Source organism: Camellia sinensis, chromosome 7, assembly GCF_055761805.1.
Source record: "Camellia sinensis isolate YWXY chromosome 7, ASM5576180v1, whole genome shotgun sequence".
Taxonomy (NCBI): domain Eukaryota; kingdom Viridiplantae; phylum Streptophyta; class Magnoliopsida; order Ericales; family Theaceae; genus Camellia; species Camellia sinensis.
The window spans coordinates 84,469,229-84,484,925 of record NC_138967.1 but is presented as its reverse complement, the minus strand read 5'-3'; the positions used below and the strand labels follow the sequence as shown (position 1 = coordinate 84,484,925).

The 15,697-nt window shown below is 34.6% G+C and overlaps 1 protein-coding gene and 1 long non-coding RNA gene across 11 annotated transcripts in view; one reads left to right on the top strand and one right to left on the bottom strand.

The window, feature by feature from the left end:
- The window catches only part of LOC114274732 (putative E3 ubiquitin-protein ligase ARI7), a 114,237-nt gene that overhangs the window by 84,178 nt on the left and 14,362 nt on the right, over positions 1-15,697 (bottom strand). For 5 of the 10 annotated variants that reach the window (XM_082878372.1, XM_028216708.2, XM_082878374.1 and 2 more), the window contains exons 2-7: positions 13,085-13,209; positions 12,725-12,830; positions 12,489-12,579; positions 7,179-7,351; positions 3,216-3,320; positions 3,025-3,125 (exon numbers count right to left, since the gene is read on the bottom strand). In XM_082878372.1, the coding sequence (XP_082734498.1) occupies positions 3,025-3,125; positions 3,216-3,320; positions 7,179-7,351; positions 12,489-12,579; positions 12,725-12,830; positions 13,085-13,209 (701 nt within the window). The remainder of the gene's footprint in view (positions 1-3,024; positions 3,126-3,215; positions 3,321-7,178; positions 7,352-12,488; positions 12,580-12,724; positions 12,831-13,084; positions 13,210-15,697) is intronic. The other 5 variants (XM_082878373.1, XM_028216709.2, XM_082878375.1 and 2 more) reach the window with 1 other exon arrangement.
- Positions 7,627-11,400, top strand: LOC114274736 (uncharacterized). Its single transcript, XR_014335584.1, has 5 exons — positions 7,627-7,807; positions 7,890-8,018; positions 10,180-10,247; positions 10,428-10,784; positions 10,941-11,400. It is a non-coding gene; the product is annotated as an uncharacterized LOC114274736 (long non-coding RNA).

The following is a 15,697-nucleotide window of genomic DNA, read 5'->3' as shown; positions in this document are numbered from 1 at the left end:
GCGAAGCACCTTGTACTAAGCTTGTGGGTAGTGTCATGCTATTGGTGGACTACGGACCAACATTTCCTTGTGCAACATGCAAGAGTTAAATTTGTAGATTTCTTGTGGTTTAGGTGCAAGCATATTCAACATTATGGTAGATGGAATACAAGTAGCTCTTCAAATGGAGGAAGAAATATGAAAAAGGACTCCTCTGCGCACTCCAATGGACACTTTTACAAAGAGTGAGGACATTTATGGATCCTAACCGTGGCAAACTCCTTAACAAATCACCTAGTACTATACTTACTCATTCTTCGCACAAAGATAATACTAGGCCCAAGTGCTTTAGTTGTCTAGGTTGGACACCATCAGGACTGCCCTTCTCCAAAAATTAATGTGCCTATTGGTTCAACTATTGTGGTGAACTATGAAGGCACTATAGAGGTAAAAAAAATAAAAAATAAAAAATAAAACAAGAACATAAGGATTAGAAGATTGATGTGCAAGTTGTTGATCCAATTGACCTCGCGTTCGATGATGATCCCCTTGATCTTTGTTGGCTTCTATTAAAGATGTAAATAAAACCGAGAAAGTTCCACAAAAAAAATCATTCATACAAAAGAGAACTGTTGTGATACACTGTGCTCTCTAGTGATTAATATTAGAAGTTGCACTAATGTTGCATCCAAAAAACTGTTAAAATTTTGGGTTTGAAACTGAAGTTGCATCCTTAACATTTGTGGGTAAGTGAGGTTAGAGGTGGTCGGTTGTTGACCTCTGCAAAGATGGCAGGCACTTCAATGGCTCGAGATCACTAGAGGTGAAGAAGGAGAAGACTGAAGCAACCTTAGAGATAGAGATAGAGACAGTGACAATGAGAGACCTTGAACACTAAAGGTTTATGCGTTGTGATGTTATATTATGTTGTGTTGATGATTTGTGGTTGCATGCATGATACCCTTATATAGATTCCAAGAGTATTGAAGCCCAAGCTACCTCGGGATAGGTGGCAAGTTCTCCTTAGCTGGACAAATTGGTGATATCAGCCCTACTATTGCATCCTATGTTCAGGCCTTGGGAAGGTTGTATCAAAGGAGTTGCAGTGTAGGTATGATACCTTGGGAGCTGTATCATGGCATGCAACAAGCGTGAGTATAAGGTCAACGTCCCCTCTCTCTAAGTCTGGTCAAGGTATTGTAGGAAGACAACCAAGCAACCTTGATGAACCCGTGGTCTTAGCCTCCAACCCACAATCCTCCAATGATCCCAAGCGAGAGTGCATACGCCCTACTCCCAACCTAGGCAACCAAGTGAACATAAGTGAGCTAAGGGCCAGCTATGTTGCCATTGAGCAAGAGGGAGTAGGGAGAGTGTGTTCCCTATTAGGATGAGGTATGAAGGACCATGCGAGCACGGTGTCACGTCCTGCCAAAAGTCCTAGAGAATGACTATAAAATGTGACACTAAATAGAACAATCTAGAATTCTCTAGAACAGTCAAGAACTAGTACATTATTCTTGTATATTCTAAAATAGGATATTTGAGAAGATGAGAGAAGGATCTAGAATCCTCTCCACCTTTGTATCTCCAGAATATTCCTTATAGCCTATATAAAGGAAAGGACCTCATTTGTCCAAACCATCCAAGTGAATACAAAGCAAACATTCTCCAAGAGCTTCTCTCTCTAGAATTGTTTCTCTCTCTAGAAATCTTCAAGTGTGTGTGAATCTCTCCTAGCTCTTTTCCAAGAAGGATTACTTAGGTGCAAACCAGGCCAGTGTCAATCATCTAAGGCCGCACGGTTGGCTTGGAAAAACTAAGGTCGTGACAGTGGGCTCTAAGTGAACCGTGGAGCTGCCGAGCGAGTGAGCTTAGCTCTGTTGCACAAGCAATGTCAGGCTCTTCATAATTTAACTCATTTGCATTGGAGTTCTTATAACTAGGTAGGGCAATAGCTGCACTAGTGAGCCCCACACTTCTTAGCCTGTACACACCCACTTAAGCTAGGCATACAACTCCAACTGGTTGTGGTACCTTGAAGGTCTACCACATAAGAGTGTGATATTGATGATGTGGCACCCATAGGGCTCACCACATGTCGGCTGTGGTACAAGTATCCACAACCTTATTATGTGGCATGGATCACCAATACCAAACTTAAGGTCAACATGTAGTACTTTATGACATTGAATATTGACAAGTTGAAAGATACAGTATTGTATAATGTTCTATCTCTTAAGTTATGTCATATTCTTCAAGGTCATACATGGATTTTGGGACTGTTAAATTGAAGAAAATTTATCTATTGTTTCGGCGTGTTTCTTTCAGATGGGATTCTTGGACATGCTTCTAACTTGCCGGAGTCGAGTTCTTTCCAACAAAAGAGAATTGATGGTGTTTCCCTTGATGGGATAGAAACCTATTATCAGCTTTGGAAGCATAGGGAAAGCCTGTAGGTCCATTGCATGAACCGAAGACTTTTTGGACCCACAAATGTTTATTATTAGTATTTCAAATTTAAATAATTATTAGTTAGAATGTTTTTCATTATATTTCCAAATAATAATGGCTTAAGTTTCCTATTAGGGATTTTGGTCTACAAATATCAAGTTTTTGGCAATGTATTATTCCGTTAAACCTCCACCTTTTTTTAAAATATCCTAAATAGTTTTTGTACGTTGATCACCCTTTTCAAGGAAATATAGAATATAGAAGGAACATTTAAATAAGTATGATTTTTTGTCGGATCATAAAAATCCCCTATTTGAAGATCTCTTCCTTCTCTTCGAGATCAAACACCAATTGCAACAATTCAGTAGATGGTTTTGATATAACAATAGTGTGAGAATTAGGTTGTAAGGCCACCTAGAGTGTTGTTTTTCTCTCTTTATTCTACATCAAAGATTCTTTGGAACAGTAATTAACATCTTCATTACAGTAGCTACACTATTCAGCATAAAAATTAGAATATCCACCAGAAATAAATTAGCAAGCACAGTATCAAGCATGAAATAACTTTCTACGCTTCAACAGATGCTCTACCAATTCATGTTTTCAGACTCTGCGCTGTTTTTCAGAATCCACTTGGCCACAGTGCCACAGTCCACAGGACGATGAGCTTCTTCTGTACACTGCAATTTCAGCTTAAAACAAGAAGCTTTTAATCTCATATAAAGCAAAGCAAAACACAAAACTATAACCATAAACTTCCATGCAATCCAAAAGAACCTTACATTCCAACAAAAGGCATATGAACAGAGGCAGGCAACGTCATAGCCTCCCGTACCAGCAACAAATTCAATGGCATACTCACAGCTTGGGGCAGGACACCATTTTGTCTACCCAAAAACAAGAAAAAAAGGGAAAAATTGCAGACAGTTGAAAGAAAAAAAAAATAAAAGAAATAAAAAAAACTGGTAGATGGCATAAAAGGAAGAAAAATAGATGGCATAATAAGTTCTGAAGTCACAATCCACTTCAAGGGTAATCGAAAAGCATGCAGCATACTAAAAAGTGAAAGCACAGCATCCAATTTTTTTAAGATCATTATTTTTCTTGTGCACGTGCAAAACATAAACAAATAGGCAGATGTATATGAAAAGTTGACGAGAAAAAATCCAAGTAATTCCTCATTTTATAAAATGATTTTAAAACTTCAGAAATTAGTTTATGGGTACATATCTAACAAATAAATACAACTCCTACAGTGTTAATATTGAGTTTTCCATGCGAAGGCACACAAGGAAAGAGAAAAAGAAGCTAAGGAAAACTCCTAGGCACATTGTACATCACAAAACAATGGTAGTGTCTATTAAAAACACTCCAGAAAAGCTGCATCACAGAACAGAGCAAACAATGTATGACCTTCCACATGAAAGTTAATAATTGATATGTCTGCACATTGACGAACAAAAAAAATTAGGGATAAAAATTGTTAACATTCTTTGGAATATAGGACATGATTGCAAACCATAAACTAGTTGGATATTCAATATATAAACTATTTCTAATTTGCAAGTAAATCGGTAATGTTAGCTTGCCAGCTAAATCAGTGCAATTAAAATTATAATAGCATAAAGTTAAATTATTGAAAGGGCAGCTTGGCACAATGGCAAGGCTTGCCATTATCATTAGTGGTAGTGTGGGTTTGAATCACCAAAACCACCTCTCCAGAAATGGAGCTAAGGTTCCATACATCTTGCTAGACTCTACTTTAGCAAGAACCTTGTGCACCAGGTCGCCCTTTTTTTATGTAAGTTACATGATTGCAAACTTCAAAACAGTTTGACATTCAAAATCCAAACTATTTATCTTTTTTAACTTAAGATGGTGGTAGTTTACATTAAAATACAATTTATGCTTTATATGCCAAGCATCTTATTATCAATTAAACCTAGTTCTTTCGCATCAAAATAAACTCCAAAATTAATCGGTACTTTTTTTATTTATTTTGGTTTATGAGAATTGATAGCTGTGACAAAAGGGAAAACGAATAATTGTTAAAATATTACAATTCAAAATTCAAGAAGTTACGAATTGCAAGTTCAAATCTTAAATTGCAAGAAATCACACAATTCACACGCAATGATCAAAATTTCGTCTCGAGATGTTGTTTGGGTTATTTACAAAACAAAAACGTTTCAGAACGAAATGAGAAAAGAATTTGAAAATGTTCAAAAACAAAAACTAAATCCTATGTAAGTGTTAATATATTCTCCATAATTAAATAATTATACATGTTGAGGTCTACAAATATTGAAAACTCGAGCTCATAAACAGAAGGGTTAGACTTAGTAGGGGAAGAGGTTTGCTATTATAAGAAAAAACTTTCATATTTGCAAAATTCTGGTAATAGTATGGATGGAAAGAGAGGAGGAAATGAAATTTGTAGTAACAAAGAAAGAGAGCAAGTGGCTTAATCATGCTCTCAGTCTCTCCTTTTATCCTTTCTATTTCTCAAATTCTCTTAGAAATTTAAGATTTTTCTTTATTATCACATTTTTATCCTTTAACAAAAAGTGACCTGGAAATGATCATTACTAAATATTTTTAATAGGTGTAGAAACAAATCATTGTTTCAGTACGTCTTGTAGTGTTTCGGTGCATTTTGGCATATTTTAGTGGAAATATTGGAATTTCGAGATTCCCTATTGTTTCCTTGTTCGCAGGTCAAAAACAATTTTTGAGATTCGATAGTCTGTCGTGTCCTACAAGTAACAACCCAACAATTCCACTTTGTATTTTTTTTTTTTACCTTCCTTCTTAGAATAACCTGCCCAAAGCCCCTTTTTAAGGGCTTGAAAGTATTCTTGACTACTCTTCTTGTTCTCTTTGTATAACCATTGCAAATCTCTAGGACTTCTTATCAAGTGAAAGAATTTGATCTTTGCATCTACCAAATTTCAAAAGCATCTTTTTTGATATGATACTAAAATAGGAAACATGTTGAAGTCGACCTCTCTTGTTTTCGGTAAGTAGGATTGTGTTAAGGTAAGATTTTGGTTATTGTTTTAATTTCATACTCTTTTATCAGAAAATAAATGTGCTAAGAGAAAAGGAAGGGATTTCACAAATCAACATTAGATAATTGTACCTGCACCTTTGATTGCAATGGTGGTTACTATGATGCACTACAATGCAATTACCAAGGTTGCACACATAAAGTAGGTGTAATTCGAATGAAGCATCAGCTAGCAGACCTCACATAAATGTCTCTAATCATTTACACATTCCAAAAGACGATATACTGTTTTTTATTTTTTTAAATTTAAAAATAAGAATAGACATAGTAACATTGATTCTAAAACTGACCACAACCATAATTATAAATGTAATTATTGGGAAATGGATATCGGGGAAATTTATTTGAATGAAATTATTAAAGCTTGTCTAACTGTTTGTGACTTCTGAAATTCTTTCGAAAAATTTAGATGAAATGAACAATACAAATGGAGAAGGTAATGCAATTAATAAGTCAATTAGTTTCAAATAGATCACAACATTGTTGGGGTAGAAAAACAATACAGATTCACATTTTATGAATATATAAATAAAAACATTTAAAATATTAATAAAGAAGGTTTTTCCGGCCTTTAAGATTCATTTATGGCAATGATTTGGCCATTTGATTTTATTAAACTCACCATGTGCTACGATGATGAAATCGCTAAAGCATACAGTACAATCATGGCTTCAGAAAAAGTAATAAACTAATGCATCAACATATTGGTAGTATATTTTTCATTAAACTTGTCAACCTATTTTTTGATTCACAATACAATCCGTAAGTTTGTGAAGGGATGTAATTGGTTCAGTCGAGAATTAGTGGAAATTGACCACCAAACCAAACTTTTCAGTTTTGCCTATGCATGGACCGAAACAGACTGATTGGTATAAACCACCAAACCAAACCATTGTGTCTTTGGTCGGTTAAGTTTGGTTCGGTTTCATCAGTTTGGGCCTTCACAAATTAGACCAACTTTTATTATTAAAAAGAATGTTGGGCCTAAGTCTTTGACAAAATAACAATCCACCAAAAGTCTATAACAAAGAAAAATCAAATCCCCCGAATCCTCAAGAAACACACAAGTAAAAATCAGAAGATCCTGTACTCTTAATAGGATTTTCCATTTTTTACATTTTTATTCTTCTTTATCTTTTAAATACATAAAAAAGCATTTCACTATCTTCTACTGTTAAGCTAAAAATCACAAATCATGAAACAAAATCTAAAATACATTGGGACCAACAAAGATTCTGATAAGTGTTCATAACAAAAAAATAAAAAAATAAAAACAAAAACAAAAACAAACAAACAAACAACAAAGATATTGGTAGAATATCTTATTATATACACTTCAAACAAAGACAATGACAATACACATAACGAAACCAAAACATACAAAGAAGTATTTTTCAAAACTATACATATTGTTAGATCGGTTTCAGTCCAAAATGCTTTCATGTTTTAGATAACCGACATCAAACTGAAAATTGAATTTTTTAAAGTAAAAAAACCAATCAAACCAAACTCCACTAGAAAACAAAACAGAACCGGCGGGTTTTGACCAGTTCAATCAATCCAATCAGTTTCTTTGGTTTTGCTTAAACCCAAAAGGGCTATCAATTGTAGAGACAAACCCCATTTGACAAGTTCAACTAAACCAAAACAGGAAGGAGGCATATCCCAAATATACCTTTCTATTGTCTTCAATATAAGAACGTAGAAGGTAACGAGCAAACTTCTTCTTATCATCATCAGATGCCAATAAATTGATCATATCTTGACTGATAGCTGCACCACAATATGGATCGGGGCATCTCAGCATCAAACATCCAGGGCCACCATCGATGGATGTTTTCATGTAAGCTAACACAAAAAATAAATTTGTATAAATATAGATGTTATCTTCATCGAATCTAGAAATATGTTAATGGCATGAAAATATGATATTCTAAGATACACTATTGGGCATAAATGTCTTCATTGATATATATTTTCAATAAGCGAAGAATTAAACATATGTGAAAACATGAAATAAAGCACATGAAATAAATCTATAACATTATATAAAGAATGGAAGCAAACAGCTGCTGTGAATCTAACGCAGCAAATTCTCTAATTTGCCCTGTTTTTTCTATCAGAATTCTTTATATATCTCTATCAGAATTCTATCAGCTGAGGTTGAAGCCTATATCTCTATCCTGCAAAGTGGTGGAGTAACAGAGCTTGCAGCCTATATCTGTATCCTGCAAAGTAGTGGACTCTAGCTTCAACATGTGGCTATTGCCTCTTTATGTATTCCATGTGATTGTAAGAAAAGAGGTAAAATTGATCTCTAAGATGTGACTCTAGTTTTACCCCAAAATCTGCAAATATAATACAGATTTCAGATTGTGGCAATTAGTTGGACCTCCAGATTGGACAAGCGGTGTGTCCATGTGGTTTGTATCAGAAGCTCAGATGTAGAAAATTCTATATATATGATGACTCTTCATTCTACAGTTGGTGTCATCTGCAGCAAACAAAAAATCTGGTATGCTCTTCTTCTCTGCCTGATCCTATCTTCAATGCTGTATTTCAATCTGTTTCCGTCATACATTCTTGCTCTTCTTTTATTAATATTTTGTTCCATTTAAAATTTGCCTACCACATGTTTGGCAATATGTCTAAACCATAAAGAAAATTCACAACGGGGCAGAATGTAATAAATTAGCATTAATCGCAACTGGTAATAGCCATACAAAATTCCACTGGAATGAAATCTAGGTAGCAGCTTTGTTTGTATCAACATCTCTTTGGTTACTCACTTTAAGGCCTGCTTTCAATTTTTTACTTTGTTAATGCATTTGATTTACATTATGGCAAAGGTTGCAAATGGCTCAGGGAAATAAAAAACTACAAAAAATCTTTAGATTTTGTACAAATTGCTTTTAAGAATAAAAAGCACAGATATCTTCTTTCCAAGAATTAAAAAGGAAAAATAAAAACTTTGAATAACTCTGGTTAGAACAACCAGCTCAATCCATTTTTGCTGACAAAACAAAATTAAAGAAGAAAAATTTTAAACACTTGCAATAAAAAACTGCACCCAATTGATGAGTTCATAAGCTCATGCACTTACAACCCATACACAAAAGGAATCCCAAATGGAAACATTTATTAAGTTATGTACTCTTCATTTAAGGAAGAAACTAAATAAGATGAAATCAGATAATCACCGACGATTTACATACAAATTCTCTCAATTAATTTCTGGTTTATGATGATAATCAAATGTAATCACAAAACGAGAAACAATAAAATGAAAAAATTATAAACTCCAAATTGCCTATTTAAAAACACATTTAAATAAATTTTCAAGATGAAGCAGTTGATCTTTGAAGCCATTAACAGGATACAAATCCTCCATATTGTAATTTGAAGCACAACATCAAAGAGCAGGACATACATGTACACAAAAAAAAACCTGCATGTTAGTTCTGATCTCCATACACTTGACATTATATCATTAAACATTATAAGTTAGACGAATGCACCATTATAACTAGAGAGAAACTTACAACCCATACTCAAAGGAACCCCAATTGGAAACTTTTATTTACTCTTGATTTAAGGAAGAAACTAAATTCCACCGTGAAAAGGTTGTACACTTACACAAATAAATAATATAAAAATAAAGTTATGGCCTATCATAGAATTCATAAAGTCTTCATTAAAAAAAATCAAAATAGTAAATCAATTCAACAATTAATTAGTAGTAGAGATGTGAAGCATTAATAGTCAATGTATCAAGATACAAAGTGATTTGGTATTAGGAGTATCAACTGATACATAGTAATAATGTGAAATCTTTTAAATCATTACCACTCCCTAAAAAGATTAACCCTAACAAAAACAAATCATTCCCAACACAATTTGACTTAAATCAAAGAAAGGCATTTAAATTCAGAAGTCAAAATTCGGAATTTTTCCAAGCTTTGATGATGAATTTACTAATTACAATCACTCCTGCACATTGGCATATGTTATCTATATATAATATGTAATTCTTGTGGTTTGACTTTCATACATATCCTTTGCTTGTGTTCTTGGTTTTTGGTTTTGAATCCCTTTCTGAGCACAATGTTTTTTTCAAGCACACGGTGCGATATATTATTGGAAAGTGCAATGTTTTTCCATCACAGCCTGCTTTTATTGGCACATCCTTTAATAGATTTTAGTTTTTTTGGCTGATGATTTCATTGTCTAGATGATTTAAGATTATACAAAATAACAAATATATACAGTGGTAAATGAATATAGAAAGACTGGCCTCTATTTATTTATATGCCTTTCTTACAATTCTTGTATGCATTACCCTGCTTCTATAAGTATATAACTGATGAAGGCAGAGGTTTTTACTTCTATTATTTTGAAATTTCTTGCCATATTGGTCACAATCAATCTTGTGTATTAATTAAGTGGCCACTTTCTTCTTTGTTTTGTGGTACACCCTTATTCCTTCTTTGAAAAATTTAAACAGTATGGAAAATAGTAAAAGTGAAGTAATTGCACATACATTGGCATATAAACTACAGACAAGCTTCCTAGCAAGGAAATAGCTGAAAATCAGTTTTCCCTGCTCTACTTTATTTTCATTATTGTGTTTTGATTCTGTAATTTTTTTTTTCTTCCTTTTTGTTGATTTTGTTAAGGTTGGCAACCTGAAATCCAAGAAGGGGCAGTTGATTGGGATGAAAATTGGACAAGTTTGAAGATGAAGGTATGTCAAACAGTTTTCATATAGGATTAAGTGGACATTTAGCTTGAGTATCTTTTTGGCGGGAAGTGTTTGATGATGGATCTTTGAGTGTCTACACTACTTGTTAATTTAAAATGCATCTAATGGCTCCCTTTTTTGATTGGCCTAAATGTTTTGTGGATTGAAAATTTTCTGGTATAGGGAACCTGAAGCCAAGATGTGCAAGTTGTAGTTGTATTGTAATTCTGATGAACTCTTGCCACTTCCAAGTTTCACATTTGTCAAAGAGCTCACTCTTGATGTGGAAAATGTTGTAGCCCCTCCCAAGCCAAAATCCTATTCAGTTGTTAGTAAAGCATCTTCCACAAAAGAGGGTGTACATGTTTCATCAACAAATGCTAATCATAACTCAGAAACGCCACCAAGTGGAGGGGAAAGGATTGCCGATGATGCTCACAGCGAAGACAGCATAGCTCAAAGTCCAGCTAATGCTCAAAATTCTCCATCTAGCAAGAACTTCAGAGCATATGGTTCACCCCATGCTAGAGAGACCCAGAGGTACATGTTTTAATTTGTATCTTTTCTATATTTTCCTTCTGCGTTGGATTAGAAATTTTTTATTGGTGTCCGAACCTTTAAACCATTGCATGGCATCTATCTACACCTACTGTTTTATTCAAAAATCTGAATTTCTATATGATTTTATTCGTGCAGTGAACACGGGGGTGTTGAATCTGTGTTCTCTGGGGACAGAAGTGTTGACGAACGGAACTGGGGTGCATTTGACACTCACTATGATACCGACTCAGGCTGGGACTTCAGTTCTGGTCCTATAAAGGTATATGAATACTTCTGTATTGAGTGGCAATCCAGTTTGCTCTGTGCATTAATTAGAGATGCGGTGCAGCCGCATGATGCATGTGAAGTTTTGATCCATATCCCTTCGATCATTCAGTCTTTCTTTTCTTTGGTGTTGTCCATGAGAATCCCTTTTCCAGAATTTTTGGTTTAATGTTCTTTCGTAGATCATGTTTTTTCCTCTTAAAAAAAAAAAAATTAAAAAAAAAAAAAAAAAATCAAATATTTCATGCATGTGAAGTTTTGATCCATATCCTTAAAGTGTATTCTGAAATGTTTTTGACTTGCCATAAAGAAAGGGATGTTTTTGTGTATATGGTTTCTGTCTACAACAGGGAATTACAACATTACCAAGGCAATTAGAAAGTAAAACTAATGGATTCAAATAAATCAATAGTTGCTTGGATATTCAAAGCGACGGACAAGGATACACATACGTATATAATTACTGTCATTTATTTCATTTCTCTTAATAAAAATGTACTATGTATATCTTTTTCTCTATACATAATCTTACATATATATTTCAATTATCTACGCTAACAATGTAGCGATAGAAAAAGTTTAGGGACTGATTTATAGATTAAACATTGGCTGCGCAGTCCATGGTGGATATTATGACAAAAATAGACCAAAGTTATCACACCCGCCAATTTGAGTTAGCAAAACAACATCTGATGGCATAATACATATTCCAGATATTCATGATCTAGATGTGAATGACTCAAAATTACTTATCCGTCTCCAAGGATTATGAAAGATGCTTCACTAGAAATGTTGTTGGTATTGCTTAGACTTACATTCAAAAAGTGGATCCCAGCAAAGAGAGATAACTTTGCACTATAGTTAGCTCAGCACCAATCAAGAATCCCCAAGGACTTCCAAGAATTTTTGCTATCCATTCATTCCAACCCTCAACCCTCTTTCCTAGATTCATTGATATTGAATCAATCAAATCGCACTTCTAACACTTGTTCCACTTTTAGACGGCCCTATGTTGATCTCAATTTTTCACATATTAATGTAACTAATGTATCTCCATCATTAAGGATTCCCTATAATGGGCATGAACTGCTGCTTCTGGAGTGGCCAAATAGGGTTTAGCAGATTATATTAATACTACAAAGTCAACTTGAACAATTAGAACTTGACACAATTTTAGGTGTGGCCGGTTTTTGACTAAAAACTCACAACAAATGCATAATTGGAAAAAAGTGAGTAGTTAAGCAATAAGAACAAGATTACTAGAGTAACTACCAATATGTGGCCTTCTTCAAATGCTTGAAATGTAACTCCTATTAAATTCATTAAAAAAACTGTAAAAACATGCTTTAAAATGGTATTTAGGAGAGAAGATCAGCCAGCAATTTGAAGTCAAAAGAAGTAAGGTAAGGTGATGGGAACCTCTCCAGCATGCACTACAAAAAGGATGTCCACAAGCAGCAGTGCTTATCCTATCAAGAGGATGGTTTTCAAAACAAATCCCGCAAGTCAGCTGCCCAAAGAAAATTTAAAAGCAAAAAAGTAGTACATCAGAACAAGGGAGAAGAAAAACACTGTACCCATGTGGTCTGCAGCTGCAAATACTATGCACACAAAATCAAAATGTACAAAGATATCTTGAGCTTTCAATAACTTACTTCTTTAGAATTTGGATATTGAACAACTGGCCATTCCACCAAGCCCACAGTTTTGCGGACTCTAACTTCATCAGCAAACCATGCCTCGTGCACATTACTCACACTCCTGTTCATTTGAATTTTTTTAGCACACCAAGCAAACAAACAAACATACATACATACAAGATGCAGCTTGCTGAGTCGCTGACATAAGCTTCTAAAATTTCAATTATGCTTCACATTCAATAAACACATGCCTCCACTCTAAAAGATCATAGTAATACCACCAACAGATTATATATTAAAAAGAAATAAATTAATAAAATAAAAACAAAAAACTCATGTCAACCATAGGTGGCAGGATAAAAATGATCAATTTACCAATGATAGTGACGGAGTAGAATGCTCGCAGCCACTTCTGATATTGAGAGGACCGTGGAAACTGTTACGATATCATCCCCTTGACGCCGGTCTATATCTGCTTCCTTCAAGACAATATAATTTTTCTGAAACATAAAACAAGACATGTGAAATCCAGAAGAAACTAAATAAGGAATGGCAGAAACCGATCAACTTGTAACTGCAAACTCAAATTGAAAAGGTGCACCAATAGAGCATCATGGCAATGTTGATGTTAGCAAAAAGACCTTACCCAAAATCACAATTCCTTCATCACATAAAGCCAATTCAAGTTTTTATTCAATGTTTTATACTCAAATTATGAAGATTGCACTTGATAAGATGAAAACAAATAAGGCTTTGGGACCCGATGACATCCCTATTGAAGCTTGGAAATGCTTGGGTAAGAAGGGGGTTGCTTCGTTGACTAGGCTATTTAGCAAGATTTTGTTTTATGAATTGTGTAGGTTCATTCGCGAGGGTGTGTCCGCAACCAAACTACTGTGAGTAATATCTTAGTAAAGATATTTTCTTATTTACTCTATTTTCTGAATATCCTAATGTGGTAAGTCTTCTGAACTTATGATTTTGCAAGTGTAAATGAGTTTGTATCTATCCAATCAACATGATATCTACAAATGTGATTAATGTGACACGAATGTGTATAATGGACCTAAGGTCGTTCTGTATATCTGAATTGGACCCAAGGTCATTTCGTATATTTGATATGATAGACCCATGGTCGTTCTGAATATCTGATAAGTCTGATCTGTTATGAGTTGACCGAATGGTCATTATACAGCTGTAAATGATTGGACCTAAGGTCGTTCCGTTAAGATATTATCAATTATGTTCTGTACATCAATTATATGTTGGACCTGAAGTCGTTCCATTATGATACGAAATTATTACAAAAATGATCTTGTTTAATATTAGAACTCATTAATATAACCTTTTTACTTTGATGTTATTCACTGGGCTTTCACTCACTCCGTTATATATATGTATGTGGGTGAGCAATGGGATGTCCAGCCCTAGTGAACCTATGAAGGAATACCGAGTTTTTTTGAAATCAACCAAGGATGCCTCACACACGAGGCTTTTGTCTTTTGATTTTCTTTTGCTTCGTTTTGGTTGGTTATGTTTGACCATGTCTATACATAAGTTTTGGTTTTTGTATGGTTAAGATATTTAAATGGTCTTGGGCATATGATATCTTTTCATGTATATATGGGTGTGAGTTATTAATATATAAGAAATTTTTGTTCATGCCATTTATACACAAGCTCATTGGACAAATTTTATGGGTATGTTTGGTTTGAGTTTGAGAGATGAGTTTTAGAGATAAAAAGTACGAAAATTTGTTTGGTTTGGTTTTTTTCAAAAGATGTTTTGGAAAATTATTTTGAAAGAGAGTTTTGGAAAAAGTGATTGATTTGATGTGTATGAGAGAGAGATTTGTTTAGAAAACTTGTGAACCAAACAAGTTTTGGGAAATTTTTTTGGAAAAATTTGTTTGGTTTGATTACTTTTGAAAACTTATTTGTAGAGAATTTTTCTCAAAAATTTTTGGGAAACGCAAACCAAACAAGGCCTATATTTCTGCTTTCGCTTCTGGCCCCGTATGATTAAAATTGGTTTGATTTCTATCTAAGGCGTAGGTAATCTCATGATTACTGGCCAGTTATGATCCAAACCTCTAGGGGCGGGTTCGGGTCATGACAAAATGAGTGGACAGGAATGATAATTTATTTGAGGAAAAACAACAACAGAGGAAGAAACAGTACAGAGAAGGAATCACTTAGAAGAGAAAGGGAGAAAGAAGCAACAATAGAGGATAAAAGTGAGATGAGGAACACCAGCAACAGAGGAGAAAGAGAGAATAGAAGGGAAATCAAAAGAAAATTCAGAAACACTAACAAATGAAATGAAGGAAGGAGCAAATCATCAGCAGTAGCAAATGCAGGGGAAGCAAGTAAATCCAAAAGTAAAGAAGTTGCAAGGAAGAAGAATAATACGAACCCCTAGGTAGAACTCACCCTTAAAAATTAGCTTGCAAGGGGAGGGTGCCCAAGAGGCTTATATGCACATGGCCAAGTCCTCTATTGACCAATGTAGGAGTGTAACATACCACCACGCTCCGCAGTCAACGTCCACAGCAACCCATTCTATCTACACTAACCCGATGGTAACCCTTTCCCTTCTAGCGGCTTCACTCAACTATCAATATTCAACACCATTTTTTAGATGTCTTAATCCGGTTCCTCCACGGCTCGAACTGCAAAGCCGCACCCATTCAATCCCAAACTCACATAGGTGCATCCCATTTCATCCTCAACATGGTGGCTGGCTCTGATACCAAATAATACAAACCCCTGGGTGGAACTCATCCTTGAAAAATGGCTTGCAAGGGAAAGGTGCCCAAAGAGACTTATATGCACATGGTCAAGGCCTATATTAACCGATGTGGGATCGTAACATAGAACATAAGTGAAATAAAGAAGAAAAAAGAATAAGAAAACAACAGAGAAGAATAGCAAATGAGATGCAAAGAGTCATATATGTAGAAGAAATAAGAGGGGAGAAGGAGACAAA